Genomic DNA, 21587 nt, shown 5'->3' with positions numbered 1-21587 from the left:
TACCCGTACACCTCTTCCTGAGGTACATCACACCTTCCATTGTTACAACATATCTAAGGCCATCACTGCCTCAGAGAGCAGCGAGGGAGGCCAAGAGAGAGGCCAGTGGCAAAACGGAAAACAGAGCAGGAAACCAGTATCACCCCGTTGGACAGCATTGTGGTGGCTGATAAGAATATGGCTTTTAGTTGGTCTCTGGAGTCACAGACTCAGTCGAACTGGTTTTATTGGATGTGTTGACTGATTCTGTGTTCAAAGTTTAAATAGAATGAGATTGAACAATAGTAGCCTTCTTTAATTCCATGATGATTCTATGTTAACTCCACAAAAACTTCATCATGAGCAAGAAATGAATCAGAAATGTTCTTTTCCTTCTTTTTTTTCAGCACAAAGGGCCTATAGCCTATTGTCGGTGAGATTCAATTGAGCTTGCATTGTGGTCTGGGGTCTGTCACTGGTCATGAAGAATGACTTTTCAGGATCTTTTTGTCACAAAACACTTAATACTAACACTCTAAATGTGAGACCATAGTATATAGTTCTATACAGTCTGTGTGACAGATGTGTGAACCTCTGGTCTTGAATCTTTGGTGTGAACGGCATTTCCTTAATGTGAACAGAGGGGGCGTTGTCTTGAAGCAAGACTGGCATTACATGGTACAGAGATGACACAACCTGTAGTGTAGTGTAGCCTATCACAATGTTAACTTAGCTGAAGTGTCAGGATCTTACAGGGCAATCTTACGGAACATATCTGGGGTTTTTTCACCCCTAAAGTGTCTTATCTTCATCTTGCAATGACAAGCAGAATGCAATTCTTTCGAATTGACGCTACAGGGATTGGGTCGATTTTCACAAAATATTGTTTTAACGTTAATGTTAGCTAACGAAGTTGTCAAGGAGTTAACGTTAGCTCACGCCAAAAACATTTAGGGATGCATAGGTTTTTTTGTTAACCCACTGTATCCTGCACGAGTCTGACGGGCAGCTGTGGAATTTATTTTGATATAAGATACCTGTGAGGGTAGGACTTGTTCAGCATCGGAAAAGGTAAGGTCATCTATTGAAATTGCTAGCTGTAACGTTAGCAAGCAAGCTAAGGATTGAAAGGGTATGTTGTTTTTAATGGAGTTTGATTTCCAAGCTAGCTAGCGGCTAACAAGCTAGGATAACAATTGTTAAATTATGTCAGTAAATTTAGAACAGAGTTACTAAATTATCTCAGTTCCACTACTTCAACACATTTTTTATGTGTATCATTGTATGTTATTGTTGGTAGCGTTAAGTTTTAAGTGACGTGACTATGACACAAGTTGGGCTAGCCAGGATGAGATGGCTAACTTGGAAGTTATGGCGTAAGTTTTTGGTAGCTGACAGTGTTAGTGGTTTGGATGTACAGCTTCCATTTCATTCAGCTAACGTACATTTGGTGTACCCAGTTTAGTAACTAGTTGTTTAGCACTAGAACTCAATTTAACGTTACTTTATGCATGGTCTTATCAGCAAGTTAGCTACGATAACCTATCGCTACTTTTGGTGTCAGCCCAGCATAGCTACACTAAGTAAGATTAACCAAGTAACATCGTTTTTTCCCCCTTCGTGTTTAAGTGAGAATGGACATTATGCCAACCTATCACTCCTTTTGTGCTTGAATGTTGACTTGACAGAATACATTTTATAAAAACCTGTAACATTAACGTAGTCCTAGATGACGGCTGATGTCAGACTGCTCTGATAGGTACCACCCTCCGTGGTGGGTGGTTCTCTTCTGAAATCTGTTGGTTTTCTCTCATTTCCAGCCCGCATGACGTGCTTGGGACCGTGTGTATGATATTTTCCTGGAAAGGGTGGAGAGATGCTCTCGCCATCGAGAAAGGAATTGGTATCCTTAAACCTTCTCGAGCAGGGCAGAGGCTATACCAATGGAAAGCAGTGGCGGCGACAGTCGTGCTGGAGAGTGAGTACTGCCTTCCTCACCTGTATACTTACAATGATGGGGATAAAAAACATGCACCTTATCAGATCCTTACTGTCACATTCATTGTTTATAATCCCTGACTTGAACATCAGTGAAGGGTACTCATCCATAGACTAAAAATTAAATAAAGAAACAAAAGAAAAGGTGTGTCAGGGTATGTTTGTTTGTTTGTGTGTGTGGGCGGTAGATATTTGATGCCTCCGTTTGTCAGTGTGTGAGACTTACAGGACATATTTGTATGTGATAAATTGATGTGTTCTACCCAGAAATGGAAGCAGCTATCACGTTTACAGCGCAGCTTGATCCTCTTCATAACAGTGTTGGTGTTGATTTGTGGCATTGCCACATACCCGTCCCTAACAGAACACTGGAGAGGTGCGTATGTGAAGAATTATCATAAAATCATTAAAGTCACCACATAAACTTCTGTACTTGCTAAGTTCACGTTCGTCGTATTACATAATGTCATTTCCTCTACATCACGTATGTCATGCTGTCAGGGTTCTCAGACAGAGCTTTGAGGGAGGAAGGAGAGCTGAAGAAGGACAGCGACCCGAAGCCTTTCGCCCAGGAGCTTCCGAAACCGCCTGGGCTCATTCTGCCAGAGCCGGCCTCTGAGGTCAGTTTGACACGGCTTATGAATGTTGCAGGAGATGGCGGGAGCCTACATTTCAGCCTGGCCTTCTTTTTCTCAGACTTCGGGGCGTCTCAGTGTTACTAATGTCGGCTCTCCATCTGCCGCACTCCAGCCTCACACACCCCCCTTGTCTTTGTCACCCGTTTGACTTTCAGAGGAAGGCGTCCCACAAGCGAGGCCCACCGCTGCTCCAGAACCGCCAGCAGAAGAAGGGGAACGCATCGTCGGCCCTGCTGGCAGAAGGCAAACCCGAGCCAAAGAATGCAGAGAAGGAGGATGGGAAACCAGTTGTAAGGTGAGACTGTGAAAGGCTGTCGGCTCCTGGGAAAATGTGTGCGTACTCTTGAGTGCTGTTCCCTTTGGTTCAAGTAACACTGCCTTGGGGGGCTTGCTGTGTTAAAAAGTGGAGGCCAGATCTGATGAACTGAAAAAAAAAAGTTCGAAGGATACTTAGTTTCCCAGTAGATTCATAGCAGGTTACTGATTCCTTAGTTGTGTCACAACATATGTGATGCTTGTGATGATGAATTCTGATTCTCAGCTGTAATAAAGGTAAGAGTATAACACGTTGTTTTGATCTCATCTGGCAGTTGGCGTGGAGCCATGATTGAAGCGGACCAAGTGACAGATCCTGCTGCTAAGGAGAAAGAGAACAAAGACAAGGCTGATGCTGAAGCAGAGAATACATCCCTCTTGGAACCAGGTCAGTCTTGCTTACAGCTCACACCTTAATGAAAAAGGACATGTTTCAGGATGAATAAATGGGGAAACACTAAGGTATGGTGGCAGGTAGCTTCCCACAGTAGAGCTTCTTCTTCAAGGTTTTGCTGACCAGGCCAGTGTCTCAAATAGGTGCCATGGGGCTAAGGAGTCCTAGACTCTCATTGGTTAAGTTTAATTGCACTATGGATCTGTTTGATACCTTGAGGCATTGTCTCCTGAGAAATGCCTCATCCTGTATCACTGCTTGCAACTGTGCTCTACCATAAAAGATTCAAAGGTATGAAGGCTAAGGTGACCGTAAAAGCACCAGTTTGATGATTGGCTTCTTGCTAGTCTACTGCTTATACAGCCTTTACTTTGTGTAATAACGGATATATTAAGCCAAAGGGTGACTCCTGGATTACAGATGGACTTAAATTAAATCTGCACGCTAGTTCCTTTCACGCCTTTCAGTTTGCATGGAGGCTTTGCATGAAAAAGTATTGTGCTTCTGTCTCGTGGACTTTTCTTTGCTGTTCCCCTGAATATTTTCTGTTTTCAGACAGGTTTTATTAACAGCATAATGAGCGGATTTTGTGTCTTACAACAGAACTCAGTTATTGTGATGGACTTCGCCCTGTGCAGGGATTTTAAACCCACACTATACCGCAGCCTGTGTTTGTCAGCGTTCAGGAGATGTCTGGAAGTCAAGTTTATTACAGTCCCAATAGGAACACAAACAACCCCCATTGTTTCCCAACTCCCTTTCTACACTGGGCTTTATTCACAGGGTGCAAATTCATCGCACTGTGAACAGTCAGTGAACGGTGACAACCTCAGGGTTTTACCATCAAATCAAATTGTTTTGTTAAAATGTTAAGCTTTGCTTTAGTTCAGCTGCACGTGCATCGCTTGTCCTGTGGTTTTGCAGTGTAACCGTGTTATTAATAGAGCTGAATGTGTCCTGTATTTCCACTGGCCCCTCACTGGCTGGTCTGTCTGTGTTTCAGAGTCAGTCCGACTGGAGGCGGTGAGGGAGGCCTTTAGGCATGCCTGGAAGGGATACAAAGATTTTGCCTGGGGCCACGACGAGCTGAAGCCACTCTCCAAGACGTACGGAGAGTGGTTTGGCCTAGGCTTGACCCTGATCGATTCACTGGACACTATGTGGATCTTGGACCTAAAAGAAGGTAACAAACAGCATTTCCCAAAATTGTTCCTTGAATTGGCTGTTAGATTGGCAGGGTAGGATGCCAGTTTTTTTCAGGCAGGATGTCGGTTTACTTACTCCTGTTTACTGAATGGCTGTACTAGAAAGGAAATGACAGTAGTTTTTGGTTAGCAAAGTGAAAGTTATTTTTGGCATGAAAGCCTTTTTTCTGCTTCTTCTTGTAGAATTTGAAGAAGCTAAGAAGTGGGTTGCTTCAGAGCTTTCCTTCAACAAGAATGTGGACGTTAATCTGTTTGAGAGCACCATTCGCATCCTGGGAGGCCTGCTCAGCACGTACCATCTGACGGGGGACTCGCTGTTCCTTGAAAAAGCTGTGAGTCAGGAGGCAGCCAAGTGCTATCACTGTTCCCTCCACTCCCGTGTCTGTGCCACATGTTATTAAGAATGAGACAGGGATTTACATGGGTCTGCAGCAGACTTTTAGGGCAAGGGTAGGAAAGTTTGTCTCCTGTGAAGACATAAAAAAATGAATGGAGAAGACGTGTGTGTATATATATATATATAAATATATATGAGAGAGAGAGAGAGATACCTTGTCTCTGCCATAACACCTTTGCAGATTGACATTGGAACCAGGTTGATGCCAGCATTCAACACACCTTCCAAAATTCCATACTCGGATGTAAACATCGGGGCAGGAACAGCCCACCCTCCCCGCTGGACATCTGATAGCACGGTTGCCGAGGTTACCAGCATCCAGCTGGAGTTCAGGGAATTGAGTCACGTCACCCAGGATTCACGATACCAGGTAGAGTGTGTAATGGACCTTTATGGATGTTATTCCTAAACTCTTCTCAGCCTTTTGTCTACAGTGCCTGCCATGCAAATGTCGATTTATTGGACAAGTTTACAGTTAAATAAAAGTCCCATATTGTAACTGGTCATGTGTTGATTAAGAAATGAATTATTGAGATACTGTAAGAGTGTTAAGTTTCAAACAAGAGAAGTGCATCTCATTCTTAAGCAGTTAAAATTGTTATTAAAAAGAAATGTGATATAACTGTACGTACACACCGCCTGCGACTTGAGCTTCCAAAGAAGCTCTGGTCGCCCTGTCAAGGACGCTTGTCAAAAAAGTACAGGGAAGCTTTGGAGGCTTTGGCCGCTCTGACATGACAGCATTTTACGTTCGATCATGTTCTATCTTAACACTTTATTTAAAGGCCGTCTATTCGATTGGTTGCTGCTCGTTGGTCGCTGAACCGCTTCATAGCTCATTACCATAAAGTTGACTGACTTTCAACTTTCTGCTTGACGCTCAAGTCGCTCAAGACGGCCAAATGCGACGATGACGACGGATTTGCCGCTTCTTGCAGCTGAGAGAAGCCGGCTTCCATTGAAAATGAATGACTTCCTGACACTTTGGAAGCTCAAGTCGGCGGCGGTGTGTACGTACAGTTACTCCCATGTTGCTGGTCTGTATGCTGTGTAAATGTTCCTTCACTGTCCACCTAAAGCTGATGTGTGGTGAGCGTTCTGGCACGTAATGGCAGCCATGCATCACCCGGGTGGGTGCTATACATTGGTAGTAGTTTAGTGAGGTTCCCCCTTCACTGTGAAGCGCTTTGGGCACCTTGAAAAGTGCTGTGTAAATGATATGTGTTGTTGTTGCTGTTGTTGTGTTGTGCTGCCAGATGGCTGTGAACGAGGTCATGAAGCGGGTGCACAAGCTGGAGGGCAAGCAGGACGGCCTGGTGCCCATGTTCATCAACACCAACAACGGGCAGTTCACCCACCTGGGCGTGTTCACGCTAGGCGCCCGCGCCGACAGCTACTACGAGTACCTCCTCAAGCAGTGGATCCAGGGCGGCAAGAAGGAAACCGAGTGAGTCCAAACGACGCCACACCCCATCCCCCCTCCCGTCAGCTTCTAGTTCGTCTCTTAGCTCGAGGTGATGCCGCCTCATTTTTTTGCGAAGCGTCTCCTCACCTGTGCTCTTGCGAATGCGGCCACCCCACCATGTGCTGACTGATCTGTCTGAAAGCATCGGGCAGAGTGGCAGTCATGGTTACATAGACTGCCTCCGCAGACACGTCTGCCTGGGTAAGATGCATTTGCTGGGTATATTAGGGGGGGCTGTAGAGGCTTAGACTGGGGTGTGAAATGAATGGCATACAACAGCACGATGGAGAGGGCTCTAATTGTTATTGAGCGTCACTGTGTTTGATGTCCTTCTGCTTGCTCTCCCTGTAATTTAGTCTCATCAGATTGGATACTGTCTGTAGATTATTTGTCAGGCTTTCATCTTGGTGTAGCTGCCATCATCCTGTCTGGTTTTTTTTTTGGGGCATTTTTCACCTTTTGTCCATTTTGCTGCCGCCTGCTTCTCTGTGGCTTTTAACTATGTCTAGCTGTCAACATGCTGCATTGGTTCATCTCCTTAGACATTAAAAATAGCAATATCTCTGAAAGGACTGCTGCAGACAGTTTTGTTGAATTCAGGCAGTCATACTAGGCTTTACTTTTTCATTTTGAGCAAGTAGGCCTACTTAATATTCTTATTCATTCATTTTAATATTATACTTATTTTCATTCTGTTGCCCTGCACTTGTAACAAATGTAAGAGTTAAGTGAAAAGCATTAATCCTTTCATGAGCCATAATTTCCTGCTTGTGCTAAATGCAAAGTTGTAAACTTGATCAGTCTGGTTTGGTTGTGACGTCCCTGTAGGCTGCTGGAGGACTACCTGCAGGCGATGGAGGGGGTGAAGAAGCACCTGCTGGGCCACTCCTCTCCCTCTGGCCTCGCCTTCGTCGGGGAACTTTCCCACGGCCACTTCAGCTCCAAAATGGTTGGTCAGGAGTCTTGCGAAGCTCTCCTTTGACATTTTTACAGCCGGGAATCTTATTTGCCAATGTTAAATATCATCATTGATTTTTCTGACTTCTATTTCAATTCTCTCTCTCTCTTCTTCACTCACTCACTGACATCTGTGGTTCTGTTTGGGGAAAAATTGTGCATGAGGGAGGGAGGTAACTGTCTCCTTAAATGAGTCTGGATGGCTTGTGTTAAATTGATAGTATAAACTGATCTCTGTCTTTCACCATCTCTCTCTTCTCTCTCTCTCTCTCTCTCTCTCTCTCTCTCTCATCAGGACCATCTTGTGTGCTTCCTGCCGGGCACGCTGGCGCTGGGCAACCACCACGGCCTGCCGGTGGAGCACCTGGAGCTGGCCAAGCAGCTGATGGAGGGCTGCTACCAGATGTACGTCCAGATGGAGACGGGCCTTAGCCCCGAGATCGTCCACTTCAACACGCACCAAGGCAGCACGTCGGACATCGATGTGAAGGTAGAGACTTTCTATTCATAGCTACATTTATCATCCACAGCTGTATTTGTCATTCAATCTAGACAGCTTTACAATATAGGGAGGGGTATCATACTTTTCTTTTGGGAAACATGTTTTTCTTTGACTGTGCTAGAAATGTTAAGTCAGTCTCATGTAGAGTGCAGCATTAGGGTAATGTGTTTCCCTGCTGTTAGAGTGTTCTGTGTTTGCTTCTTCATTAGCTTGCAGACAGGCATAACCTCTTGCGTCCAGAGACGGTGGAGAGCCTCTTCTACCTGTACAGGTTCACCAAGGACAGGAAGTACCAGAGATGGGGATGGGAAATCCTCCAGAACTTCAACAAGTACACAAGAGTGAGTTCAACATTGAATTGACTTTGAAGCTTTGAGAAACTTTTCTGTGTATTCTTGTACCAGACATGTTGAATGATTGATTTTTTTTTTTTTCCATTCTCGGTTCAAACAAGTGTTTACGTGCTTGTTTTGCTATTGCCGTAAAATACTTGTGACCAAGTGAAGAATGGGGTTTTGATGAGAGGATTTTTTGGCTGTCCCATGAAGGTTCCCACAGGTGGCTACACTTCCATAAACAACGTTCGCGATCCTGAGTACCCAAGTCCGCGGGACAAGATGGAGAGCTTCTTCCTAGGAGAGACGCTGAAGTACCTCTACCTGCTCTTCTCAGACAACCCTGACCTCATCAGCCTGGACAAATACGTCTTCAACACCGAGGCCCACCCTCTGCCTATCTGGCCTCAGGAGGCGGGCGAGACCGTTTGACGCGCGGTGGGGTGGGGTCCTTTAAACTCACACACACCTCAATCTCAGGGCTCAGACTGCTTCTCTGTTTTGCTTTAGTTTCCTTTTGATACCCTTGTTGTGAAACTGTAGTCTCTCACAAGGTGCTTTGTTTTTTCTCTCTCTCTCTCTCTGGGATTAATTCCTCATGTAATAGATAAAGATAAAAAAAAATTGAGGAAACGATTGTATTTCAACCGGATCTAAGTGCTACGTTCACTTGTGGATGGTTGCGTGGTGTCACGCTGTCATCTGTAATTTCTCATGTTTTCATTGGGCCTGAGTGAGAAGCGGTAGCTATAGGCAACAGATTGCAATTCCTCCTTCTCCCCATAGTGCTGATCCAGGTGCATCAGGTTAGTGGCAGAGTAGAAGAGTCATGAGGTTCCTAGAGGTGTCGGTCAGGTAGAAAGCCGACCCAATCACAATACCTTTACAGCTTTTCATCTTCAGTACATGGGCTCGGACTTAAAACAACCATAGTAAGCCAAATGTGTGTTTGTTTGTTTTTTACTGTGAATCTGTCTTCATGTTTTCATCACAAAGTCTATATGCACCAGTTAAGCATCATCAATCATGAGGGATATGCTGCTATCTTATTTGTGTGAACCTAAATGAGCTTCTCTGTTGTTGCCTGTCTATGAATTTTTTTGTCTGTTTATCCATCTAATGATGTAGCGGCCATTTGTGGTATTTCGTTTTAGTATACAGTATTGATTTTACATTCCGCAATGCAGTTGTTTTGATTGTGACAGACCTATTTATTTCTGTTATGAATTAGTTGTGAAATGAGTAATGTATTTCACCCTCACTGCCATTCCTATGATTACTTAAATTCAGTACTGGTGCCGTTGTGATATGTATGTATATACCCCCACTAGAGTTACTCGTTTCAATGACCATATCAACCTAAGAGTTCTATTTCCTTTTTGATTGTCTTCTCTGTGCAGCGTACAGGGAGTATGATTTGCTTTCTTTCTGTATTGTGTGATTTAAATGTGCTGTAGTTTTCAAAGGGGGGGCAAAAGCGTGTTACTTTACTGGAATTTAGAATTTCAGCATTGAGGTTCTTACTAGATCAGGACTGGAAAAATAATGTCACTCACCAAAATCATTTCTAGCACATTCTTGAGTTTTTTTCCAAGGGGGTGAGATATTTTTATTAAATAGGGTTGTTTGTTTTTGAATGTCTTATATGTTAACTATTTGATGGATTTTAAAGATATAAAAATGGGAATCAGGTTTACATATATAGCATTATGTGGCTGTTAAACTGTCCCCAGAGTATGATTTACTATGTTTAATTTATTTCAGCTGTACCTGTAAAAGGCTAAGCTACTCGACCATATCCACATCCCCGTGACTGATTTACACTTGTGCCTTTCACACAATTCTAAGCAGCATTGGATGATAATCCATATGGGAACCATTGTTAAAAGTTGTGTGTATATTTTGACTGTGTTAAAAAATGTGGTGATTGCTTGTAGAGTTTATCAAAACAGACTGATTTATGAATTGTTTGGTATAAATATTCAGGATGGGAAAACCTTATGAATCCAGACAGGGATGGTGAATTAAAGGAGATATCCAGTTTGGAGCAACCACGAGGAAGAATTGAAGTATTTCTCTAATCCACTGATTACCACTGAAATGGTAGAATAGATTTGACTCAAACATACTGTATCTGTCAAAACGTTTCCCTTGGGTATACTTTTGAATGTTGGAATCACTGTGCTTTTTTTACTGTTTGATACATCAAGAGAGAAAGAAATCTAAATCACACACATTTAAGGGCTTCTTGTCTGCCTTCTCTCTGGCTACAGTGTACAAGTCTGACGAGTATACTTTTCATCAGTCAGAAACCAGATGTGCCCGGACCTTGTTTATTTTCAAATGATTGCCAGAGAATTCATTTGTGGAAAGAGGACCTAAAGGAAGAAACATTTCTCTCTCAGCTGTAATGTCTGCCAGATAAATAGTTTCCCTCATATCGTAAATAATGTAATTTGGTATCTTTATAATGAGGTTGTTTGTGCCTCTGGGAAAAAAAAGAGTTTGGTGTCTTGTATTTTTATGCCATGAGCTTTGTATGATGAAGTTGTGTACATATCAAATGTTTAATGTCAAGAAATTAATTAAAAAAATGAACCCTTACACTGGTGTTGTTTCTTAAATTTGGGATTTTCATTTACCATCATTTCCAGACTATTAACCGAGGTTTATACATTGATTTTGCAAAATTTCTTCAACTATGAGGGGGTATTTCTTTTATTTGTCCCTGATCTGATTCATTGGTCTATAAGGTAATGCGATTAATATGGATGCAGTTACTATATGGTTTTGGTTCCTTAAGTTAAAACATAAAACACTGTCCTGTGGCTTATACACAATGCATCTAATGCAGTCATGGGGTTGCTCTCTTAGTTTTCTGTTGGTTACCTCTGGCCTATGTGCACACAATCCTTTGCTTTAAGACCTTTTGTGTCAAGAAGAGTAGCAACCCTCCTTTTCCTCCTTTTTACCAAATATAATTACTTCAGATTTTTCTTTGTTCAGCTGAAGAAAATGTCATGGTGGATTTAAAGTTTGTATTAACCGCTGGGTTGTTTCTATGGTGCTTTCTGTTTGCCTGTGACTCTTGAGTTTCAGTAGAGCAATATAATCCATTATATTTGCCATCCTCAACTAAAATTATCCAGTGAATCATCTATGAACTAAGAATATGAATTAATAGGTTTTTGCTGCTTAAGAGCTCCTTCTGAATGGGGAGCAGTAGGGGGTGGAGGTGCCTGAAGGTCTCGGGCTAGAAAAAGACAGTGTCCTCCTTATCACGTTTTTGTGACGTCCCAGGGGACGTGCTTTGGGCATTGTTGAGCAGGCTGTTGATGTTCCTTCAAAGTCTTAATTTCAGTAGAGGCAGCATGTCCACCTGCCCTGTGCTTATCAGAGGGCTCCCACAGTGGAGCGGGTTTGGCGTCTCGCTGTTTCAGCTTGTGCAGGTGAGTGTTTTGGTTTAGCAGAGTTGCTGATGGTAAGAACATGTATTACTACTGACATTGGGTGGCGTGTTCCTTCTAAGTCTATATACGGCTACTGAGCACTTATCAGAGGGCCAGCTCAAGGTCGGCAGAAAAACAGGCTGGGTGGTGATGAGAGGACAGTTAAGATTTTGGCTCCAATCCAACTGAGGTCTGTGATATTTGGTCTGCAATATTCTCAGACTGAAAAGCATGTTTTTGTGAGCCAGGTGTTTAAAGTGGTCTTGTAGCCAATACAAAACTTCCCTGCGGTGGGAGTGGACAACTGATACAAATTTGTCTTCCAAGCTCATATAGAAAATAAAAAAAAGTTCCTTGAAATCCCTTTGGACATACAGCTATTCTTTGTAAATGTCATTTGCACCAACATGCACAACGATGCGTTCGATAGATTTTGACACTATTTCTACAAGTTTTTTGTGTAAGACACAGATGCATTTGGAAGACAGCATATACAGTAGTCATCCTTCCCCCCTCTAGATGTCTCACAGCAGTCACCAAGAACGAGGGATGTGTGATGAAGTGCCAAGAGCCGTTCCCAGAAAGAGTTCCCAGGTCCCGGAGGTATTCAAATCTGTGCCAGTCTCAGTGGCTGCGGTTTTCCCTTAAGACTGCAAGCGCTGTTGTAGTCTGCTGATCTGGGTCTGTTTCTGATACCAAGACTGGATTTCACAGGTCTGGCAACATCTGAATTGACTGTTGTTGAGCTATATTAAAGTTCTTTTTGTATTTATTTATTTTTTGGATCTAGCACCTGGCCTGTGCCAACACTCAAATTTGGTAAGTCGATGCAATCAGTTCTATCAGCAGTGATATCAGCCTGTCAGGATACATTCTGCATTTCCAGTTGCTGTACTCACTTCATGAGATGTCTCTCGTAATTCCGTCTTTGATGGAAGGGCATGGATCTTTGACTCCAAAGTAGAAATCCTTTGTTCTGGCTCTAGCTCTTGCCAGTTGACTTGGCTGACTTCCATAAAGTTTTATTATTATAAATCTAACCACTAACGTTCTGGGTAGAATGAAAGGTTTCACTATCTTTGAATGAATGCTACCCATGCATCAGAAGACTTTGACAAGATTTGGGAAAGATTATTGGCTTCTTTTAATTAATGCCCCCCATGCATGCTTTACTCAAAAGACTACAATCTTTCAAGAATCTTTCCCAAATCGTGTCAAAATGTTCTGGTGTAAGGATGGCTTAAGCTTGTAAATAAAATAAATAAAAGAGTGGAAATTGCCAGAACCATAGGGGCTTTAGTCAAATTTGTACAGGTATTTGATTAAAGCAAAACATTCAAACCTTAAGTCAGAAATATACCTCAAAGTAATAGTAAAACATAATGTGTGAGAATAATATGCTAAATTAAAAATATTGTTTTATTCATATAATATATATATATATATAATAAAAAAAAAAATGATAACCTTAATTAAGGACAAGCATTTCATTACAAATCTCTGAAACCCACATATTGGTTTTCCATTACAATGTAAGGCCCCGGGATTCTTTCCTCTCCATTTGTACCCACTGGGAGATGATCTCGGATTCCTTTTTACGGGCTTGGATCACACAGTCGGGGTCCGCTGGATTGGATCCTCTGAAAAAAATCAGTGTTTGTTCATAGCAAAGTCAAGGACTGACACTCAAACCACACATAAAGCAACAACAGCTGGTCTTCTGTTGTGACTTCTCTTCAATAAACAAAACACCAAAATTATACATACCGCAAGTCCAGATGATGAGCTCCTTCAGGTATATTGATTGCAATCAGGGATGAGCTCAACGATTTTCTAACCTACAGTGAAAAAGGACATTTTGGTAAGGTTTGTAGTGATTAAAAAAACATCACTTAATATTATGAACTTAATGTGTGTCCTTTAGAATTCATTATATATAAATGTAAGTTAAATGTTACCCCTCCATTTGCCCATGGATCCAGATCCCCATTGGAAAAGATGATATTGCTGGCAGTTGACAAGGCTGTTGAGGTAACAGGTCAGTAATACAGGTTATTTGTTATGCTGAGTAAGAGCAGGCCTTCTGATGTGCGCCAAAGTGCCCAACAATTAGTATTGTTGAAACAGACAGCTGTTGCATCAGATACTCACCATCACCCCAGAACTGAGTCTTCAACCAGCCAGGCCGTGGCACCACAGCCCACTTCTTGGCACAGTACTGCTCTCTCTGCTTCTGGGTGAAGGGCATGGGAGGGAACATGTCGGACACACTGTTACTCTCAAAGCACATCTCAATCTCGGTGCAGGCCTAGAAAAAGAGATAGAGAGAGAAATAGACATGAGACATGAGGCATTTCAATGAATGCGTTTCCCACGGAACAATGAGAATGGATGTGAAGCCAATTGGGAGACGTTCCCACAGGACCTTTCTGTCAGTACCTAGGCAACAGTGCATCTTTATTCATCATTCATTCAAAATCTGGCCGACCATCACATCCAGAGTTATTATTACATAGATATGCCTGGACAGACCTCTGGAACAGCACACAAACACATGGATGGAATTGGGTTCTCACTTGATAGTCCCAAGCCAAACTGTCAAAACCAAGACCACAGCCAGTGGGATCAGCACATTCAATATAGAGATTGTAGATATCAAGACAGGGCAGTGTTCCAGTAGAGTTGTACACAATACCTGTGAAAACAAGGGTTCATAAGAGTTAAAATTATGGATCTGAGAGAAATGTATTGGGTACATGATGCAAAAAGCTAAAAAATGACCAGATCCTCGGACTGCATCACAAGTGCTGAATTTTAAGCAAAATACAAAGCATTTCCTTTTGAGTCAGTGAGCAACTTCCTTCTTATGACTTGTGAAATGTCCTCACTATACCTACCAACAGTTTCTCTAAGTGCAGTCATCAAGTCATCCCCTCTCAACATAGTGTCACAGGCCACCTGTAAAATATGAGATGGTGGCAGATCTGGGTCAAGGTGAGAAATACCTGGGCTGTAATAATGATGTGGTAGCAAGTCACTTGTGGAAAAAGCTCCCCACCTTAACAGGAAATGGTGGCATGCTGCTCATGAACGAAGTTTTGTATGGGTAGTCAAGCATGGCCATGAGGGTGAACGCATTGCGCAGCAGGCCGCTTAGTTGATGGATGTCCGCTGCAGACGATGGAGTCTTGCACAAGCTGAACTCAGACTGGATCCGGGCATAGTCTGTGATTTTTTTAGAAACACAAACCGGCATGACGTGCATATCACGGTGCTGTTACAGATGCCCATTCTGTTCTTACTGCTCCATAGATGATATCCATCATATGAAACCATATTCAGCCTTTGTTACTGATCTAGCTATTTTAAACATTTCATCTTGTTGATTGCTTCTTTATGTTTATCAAATGATTATTGTCCTTGAGTCCAGTACATCTGAAAGTACTGCACATTGTCTAAAGATAGTACATTTACATTTAATAATTTAGCAGATACTTCTGTCCAAAGAGACTTACATATGTCAATTTGTTGTAGTGATTGTCCTAGGAGCAACCTGGGGGTAAGTGCCTTGTTTAAAGGCACAACTTTTCAGGCTACTGTATGCTAGCCCAGCTCCTTAACCACTACGCTACCACCGCCCCATAGTACACATACTGTACTGTACACACAGTACTGAGCTCATCTGAGTGGAGTGGGGTGAATATACCTTCCTGCTGGGCCAAGGCCTGTAGCTTCTGGAAGGCTTCCTGCACTGCCTCCCGGCAGGCTGGTTTGTAATTCTCAAAGTCCTTCACACAGACAAAAACAAGTTAGCGACAACTGCAGCCTTCCCAGCTGGCTTCCGCAGCATTTACGCTCCTAACATACTGTAGTTCCCTTCTCGTCACAAGCTCAGAACTTACTGCAGTGACATCACGGAAGAACTGCGCTGGGTCGCCCATGCCCGCTGTGGACAGAATGGGGGCGCTGGCGGCCAGGGCTCCGGCCACAACGTTCGGGTACCTCAGCCTCATGTACACGCTCAACATTCCACCATAACTGTGACAAAAAAGTATTTAAGGAATAGTTTCACAAGTGTGTGCAGTGTTGATACAGGTGATTACAGTGTTTTGTTGCTCAGTGGATGTGTTAGGAGTATAATATTTCACATTTAAGGTTTTCTGTTTCAAAGGATTTTGCCATTGCGCATGCTGCTGCACACCTAGACAACTCATGTTACTACATGTGAGACTACACTCTCTCTTACCTCCCACCAAAAACAATGACGGGACATTCCTGGGCATTCAGCTCTTTCTTAAGCTCAGTGATCAACACTGCAAAGTCTGCCAGGGCCTGCTCTACCGTCAGAAGTCCCACCTCAGGGATGTGGAAGGAGTCATTGCCAAATGGAAGTGATTTACCATAGTACCTCTACAACAAAGACAGAGTTTATTGGTCAAAACAATGCCTCTCATCTCTCTGGATGACAAAAAAAAAAAAATCGACATATTGACTGGTCAACTGAATTGACCAGTGAGCAAAGGTGAGGTAAAAGGCAGCGTCCAAGCATGTCTGCCAGTACATCTTTCAGTTCAGTTACTTCCTTTATCTGTGTCACACTGTCACAGTCACAAGATATGTATGGTAATGGGTGATCACACGTGAGGACAGATTCTTACATGTTCAGCAAATATCACCAGTGCTCCTTCCTTCTCAGCCAACTCTGTTATGAAGCCAGAATTTAAGGCAAATGCCCAGATGTCTCCTTCATTACCAGTGTAGAAAAATATGGGCCCACCTTTCTTCCAGTACTGATCTACAAGAAAAGCCACAAGAGAATGGTCTCAGCAATACTTATTTAATAATTTAAATTAAAAACATGTTTGCCAGACTCGACCGAAATAGAAGTTCACTCACCTGTGATGAGGTATCTCTGAAGATAAGTGCCATTCCCCAAGGAATTATAATTGAAATGGTCCAAAATTTGAGAAAAGTATTTCTCTTTAAACTCAGGTTTGGGATCAGTGAACTCCAAATTATTCAACACCTTGCAAAGGAAAACAGCAACACATGTTAAACATATAGAGTCCCAATGTTGTAGGCTAGGTTATGCTAGGAGGCATTGTCGATTGAATTCAAAATGCTTGCAATAATTGTGTTTCTTTTCATTGACCTTTTGTTTTGCTAATTATAGGTCCATCTGAGAGTTAGGTGGCCTTTACCAAAACATGTATGTTTCTTTTGATCAAACGACTGGATTCAGTTGCAACCTTAAAGAACAGAAAGTGAATCTGAATGTCTTACCCGAACCACCTTAGGGAACCCCTGAGCCTCACACAGAAACAACAAAGTCGCAACAAACCACTTCAGTACCAGCACCATCTTGGCAGCTGACTGAGCCTGCAAAGGAACCAAAGCGACGTTCACTTCTGTTATGTCATGTGAATGCTGTCACATGATTCACTTATCTTGTCTTCCCTTGACATGGCAAAGATGAATCATTGTACACTACCAGCACTTAAGATATACATGTGAAAAGCGGCAGTTCGCCCCCCAATAAAAAGGGAGATATAGCGGAAATTCAGTGACTTCAGAGAATGTCTGACTTATTATTTTGGTCATTAAATCAGTTCCGTGTAACTAGTGACGCACAGCGTCAAAATAAAAGTAAAATGTTCATGTTTGGTTCCAATATTTTGCTAAGAACTTAAATTGACAAATGAACAAAGCGTAAGATACAAACATAAAAGCAGAAGAATGGTAGCCTAATAATGATAATGAAAGTGTAGCCAGCTCATGGGAGCGCATATCCTTTGCGGAATTACTTTTTTCCCTTTACATGTCTTTTATTCTACCATTTAAAACTTTTATTTTGAAAGAGGACGGATGGTTGCCATATTTAAATTTGTATTATTGTTCCTGACACTTGCAGCTACACACCACACGTCACAGCACATGCGTGCCCATTCAATTCGTTAAACCAGACAGACTGTACTGTTGTTGATGTAATACACACTCTTATTATTTTTTCTCTCATCAGTCTACAATCAAATGTTACTGCAAATTGTGAGAGGACATGATTTATTTGTTTCGTTCAAAATAAAAATGACAGACAAGTGGCACTTTGTTCAGTTGAGACACTGCTGCAGTAATAACAGTCTCATGTCTTTTTGGGTAGCTATGAAGTGATGCTTACCTGATTACAAGGATACAAGGATACAAGGAAGTTTATTGTCACATGCATATAGTTACTGGAAGTAAGAAATGCAGTGAAATTAATGGGGGTAAAAAAAAAAGTAGAAGAGGGTTTAGTAGATTAAGTGGCAAGGGCTGCATAAAAAGGTGGGGGGGGATTGGGATTGGGTGGGCTCAAGGGGAACCCAACTGCCAGGGTCTTGGTGTGTGTTGGGGGATGACAGGGAGATGGGATAGTGTGCTGTGTATGTGGGGAGAGGGCAGTGTGCAATATGTGTGTTGGAGAAGCTTCCTCATGAGACAGTGTGCTGTAAGTATGTAGAGGATGTGTGTTGGAGAAGATCCTGAAGACAATGTGCTGTGTATGTGTGTGGGCAGTGTGCAGCAAGTATGTAGAGGAGGCTTACTGTAGCAAGCAGTGTGCTGTATGTATGTGAAGTGATGACAGTGATGATGTAAGTGTGTGTTAATAAAATGTATAAAATACATTTTATTATTGATTGAAATGAGGATTGACATTGCTCTCGGTAGATCATCTCAAGCTTTGTCAGGCTCGACTGCCAGCATGCCATTTTCGAGTTCAAGTCAGGGTATTACAGGTGCTGGTCATATAATTAGAATATCATGAAAAAGTTGTTATATTTCAGTAATTCCATTCAAAAAGTGAAACTTGTATAATGTATACAAGCAATAGGGATAACCGCACCCTGGAGAGGATTGTGAAACAAAACCCATTCAAAAATGTGGGGGAGATTCACAAAGAGTGGACTGCAGCTGGAGTCAGTGCTTCAAAAACCACCACACACAGACGTATGCAAGACATGGGTTTCAGCTGTCGCGTTACTTGTGTCAAGCCACTCTTGGAACAAGAGACAGCGTCAGAAGCGTCTCACCTGGGCTAAAGACAAAAAGGACGTTTTAGAGCACCTAATGCTTCCTGCTGCTGAACAACTTTATGAAGACACAGATTTCATTTTCCAACAGGACTTGGCACCTGCACACAGTGGCAAAGCTACCAGTACCTGGTTTAAGGACCATGGCCAGCAAACTCGCCTGACCTTAACCCCATATCGTAACTCCCCCTATTTCCACCGGTCCCGTATTTCCACCGTCTTGCGTGTATGTGTCACTTAATATCCATTTCTATACAAACCAAGACAGCGGACTCCTATAGAAACGCAACCACGCACAACATAGGTGTATCTAAATTAGCTATGTACCAAAAATGACATTTTACCGTGACTCGAGGAGCTGTAAACAGTGTTGTAAGGTTGCGTGTGTCACAACCGCTTGGAGCTCCAGTGGAATTTTAATTTCACGACGAGAATTCTCAGTCTAACCGTTAATGTGCCGTTGAAACGGTGTAAATAGGCGACCCATCAGGCCAGCACTATAACTCCGAGCGTGGTAAACAAAATCGGATATTTCAGGCAGTAAATGCTCCCGTTAGGAACCAAACCAGATTTTGTTCAAATCTACACAACTATGGCTACTGAAAAATGTAAGGTTCATTTCGTAAATGTTATTTTGAAGTGTTAAAAAACATCGTTGTTTTAGAATTTCTGAACAAAAGTGGTGATAATTGGGGGTGTTACGATAGTATTGTGAAGAGGAAGATGCAACACACCAGACCCAACAATGCAGAAGAGCTGAAGGCCACTATCAGAGCAACCTGGGCTCTCAGAACACCTGAGCAGTGCCACAGACTGATCGACTTCCATGCCGCGCCGTATTGCTGCAGTAATTCAGGCAAACTAAGTATTGAGTGCTGTACATGCTGTACATGCTCATACTTTTCAGTTGGCCAACATTTCCAATTTTTTACTTAAGACCAATTTTTTGTATTGGTCTTAAGTAATATTCTAATTTTATGAGATACTGCATTTGGGATTTTCATTAGTTGTCAGTTACAATCATCAAAATTAAAAGAAATAAACATTTGAAATATATCAGTCTGTGTGTAATGAATGAATATAATATACAAGTTTCACTTTTTGAATGGAATTACTAACATAAATCAACTTTTTGATGATATTCTAATTATGTGACCAGCACCTGCATATATTGCAGACTAAAAAAATTCTGATTTCTGTTTGTCATACAATGAACGTGTCTGACTCTGACAATCTGATGGATGTGTGACTCCCAGTGTCCGTTGGTATTGTCTGACACTCGGAGGCCGCTGGAGGGTCCAGTGTCTGGGATTAAAGAAGTCCATGATGGATATGGAGAGTACAGTCAGTCTGGTAAGTACTGCTGAGGGAAGTGTTACAAACACACAGATACAAGTCTCCTCATTTTCCATGACCCATGATTGAGTTTGATATCCATGGATTACCTAATCATGTACTGCACAGCTATGTAGCAGCTGGCTACCGTTACAAATGGTGCACACATACCGAAGAATACATTCATGCTGTGCTGTAAGCCTTTAAAAAACATCTGCCATAATGGTAAATGTTACTCTTTAATTCCTCCAGTAGAGAGAACTGACCACAGAACAGAAAGCATCAACTCTTCAGCAGCAGACATTAGGCTTGAACTGATCCAGGTATGGTGTATGAAGTCTGATTTTTGTGATATAAAATGTGGTATTAAAAATGCTAACAAAAAACTGCAAAACCACATAATCAGACAGGGTTGTCTTCCACGTCCTCCACTCTTCCCTCTGGGCTCCCAGCGGTCAGCGGTGTCCATCAGGACTCCTTCTTCACCTCCTCCATCCTGGACACGAGGGAGATTTACAGAACATTCCCCTGTGCCGTCTGTGAGAAAAGCTTAAGATCCCATCTCAAGTTGCATCCATGCATTCACACCGGAGAGGCGCCGTACTGGTGTTCCCAGTGTGGCAAGAGTTACCACAGGAGCAAATATCTGAGTCCACCAGCACACTCACACAGGAGAGGCCGTACGTCTGCTCCTAACGTGGCAAGAGCTTTGTTAGGAAGGGAGAGCTCCGGACACATCTCCGCATTCACACAGGAGAAAAGCCATTCACCTGCTCTCGGCGTGGCAAGCGTTTCAACCAGAAGAGCAATCTGAGTCAACACAGTGTGGAGTACTCACACAGGAGATTTGCCACACTGGGAACAGAATAGGTGTGTGGCCGGAGTTTCAGATTGCAAGCAACCTTTAAAAAAAATCACCAGCGCACCCACACAGGGAAGAGGCTGTACCAGTGCTGCCAGTGTGGCAAAAGCTTCTCTTTACTGCGAGGTCTAAGAAAACACCAGCAAACACACTTGGAACACCCAAATAGGGCTTTAAAAAGGCACAACCCTGACTGAGAATGTTTAGCGGACTTCAGGCCAGCTGGCTTTACTCAGACTTGAAGTTCTCTAAATCTCTGAGCTGATGAACGGACGAGAGCCGAGAGAGAAATAGAGATCAGAAAGACTTGAGTCACTGGCGTTTAACTGGAAATTACTGTGAGTGATGGCATCTTCACAATCACACGGTCAGTTAAATCTAATGACTGTCAGGTTTCCTCCCTAGATTACACATGGGAGGAATGTGCAGGAACACTCTTAAAGAAAGAAAACAAGACAAGCAAGTTTATATTTTACAAATATTTGCATTTTTATTTCACAAATAAGAGAAGACCAGCTTATTTCCTCCTACATCTCCAAAAGGAGACACTATTAAAAGCCCGCCAGTTCAAACAATGGTGTGAAAGAGTCATCATCTTATACGATATCCTCATACGCGCAAGACACCATTTCGGTTCACTGTACAAAACTTGTTCAAGGGGACTGGAATGAAGTTCACCTGAGACGCTC

General features: G+C 42.6%; 2 protein-coding genes across 2 annotated transcripts; one reads left to right on the top strand and one right to left on the bottom strand.

The window, feature by feature from the left end:
* The first annotated feature begins 670 nt into the window (after window positions 1-670).
* Window positions 671-10789, top strand: man1b1b (mannosidase, alpha, class 1B, member 1b). Its single transcript, XM_048244107.1, has 14 exons — window positions 671-1050; window positions 1800-1957; window positions 2245-2353; window positions 2479-2597; window positions 2771-2910; window positions 3206-3318; window positions 4328-4507; window positions 4713-4861; window positions 5108-5296; window positions 6183-6373; window positions 7220-7340; window positions 7644-7838; window positions 8060-8191; window positions 8399-10789. Exons 2-14 carry the CDS (start codon window positions 1856-1858, stop codon window positions 8615-8617), a joined length of 1959 nt encoding a protein of 652 aa, XP_048100064.1. The 5' UTR covers window positions 671-1050; window positions 1800-1855; the 3' UTR covers window positions 8618-10789.
* Window positions 10790-13035: 2246 nt separating this feature from the next.
* dpp7 (dipeptidyl-peptidase 7) lies at window positions 13036-17236 on the bottom strand. Its single transcript, XM_048244620.1, has 13 exons — window positions 16918-17236; window positions 16531-16660; window positions 16293-16429; window positions 15881-16044; window positions 15537-15672; window positions 15341-15422; window positions 14693-14859; window positions 14532-14592; window positions 14211-14329; window positions 13786-13942; window positions 13593-13657; window positions 13402-13472; window positions 13036-13274 (listed from the first exon to the last, which is right to left on the bottom strand). The coding sequence occupies exons 1-13, from the start codon at window positions 16993-16995 to the stop codon at window positions 13160-13162; spliced, it is 1482 nt and encodes a 493-aa protein (XP_048100577.1). The 5' UTR covers window positions 16996-17236; the 3' UTR covers window positions 13036-13159.
* Between the last annotated feature and the right edge of the window lie 4351 nt (window positions 17237-21587).

Source organism: Alosa alosa, chromosome 5 (genome assembly GCF_017589495.1).
Source record: "Alosa alosa isolate M-15738 ecotype Scorff River chromosome 5, AALO_Geno_1.1, whole genome shotgun sequence".
Taxonomy (NCBI): domain Eukaryota; kingdom Metazoa; phylum Chordata; class Actinopteri; order Clupeiformes; family Clupeidae; genus Alosa; species Alosa alosa.
Note: the sequence above shows the minus strand (reverse complement) of the source record. Positions and strands in the feature narration are given on the sequence as shown.

Excerpts from the sequence above, each read along its gene's own strand:
- man1b1b (XM_048244107.1), top strand. The coding sequence starts at position 1,856 with ATGCTCTCGCCATCGAGAAAGGAATTGGTATCCTTAAACCTTCTCGAG. Across the intron at positions 4,862-5,107 it reads CGCTGTTCCTTGAAAAAGCT|ATTGACATTGGAACCAGGTT; the intron begins GTGAGTCAGGAG and ends ACACCTTTGCAG. Across the intron at positions 7,839-8,059 it reads CGTCGGACATCGATGTGAAG|CTTGCAGACAGGCATAACCT; the intron begins GTAGAGACTTTC and ends CTTCTTCATTAG.
- dpp7 (XM_048244620.1), bottom strand. The coding sequence starts at position 16,995 with ATGGTGCTGGTACTGAAGTGGTTTGTTGCGACTTTGTTGTTTCTGTGT. Across the intron at positions 14,860-15,340 it reads GGCCTTGGCCCAGCAGGAAG|ACTATGCCCGGATCCAGTCT; the intron begins GTATATTCACCC and ends AAAAAATCACAG. Across the intron at positions 13,473-13,592 it reads ATCCATGGGCAAATGGAGGG|GTTAGAAAATCGTTGAGCTC; the intron begins GTAACATTTAAC and ends TTTTCACTGTAG.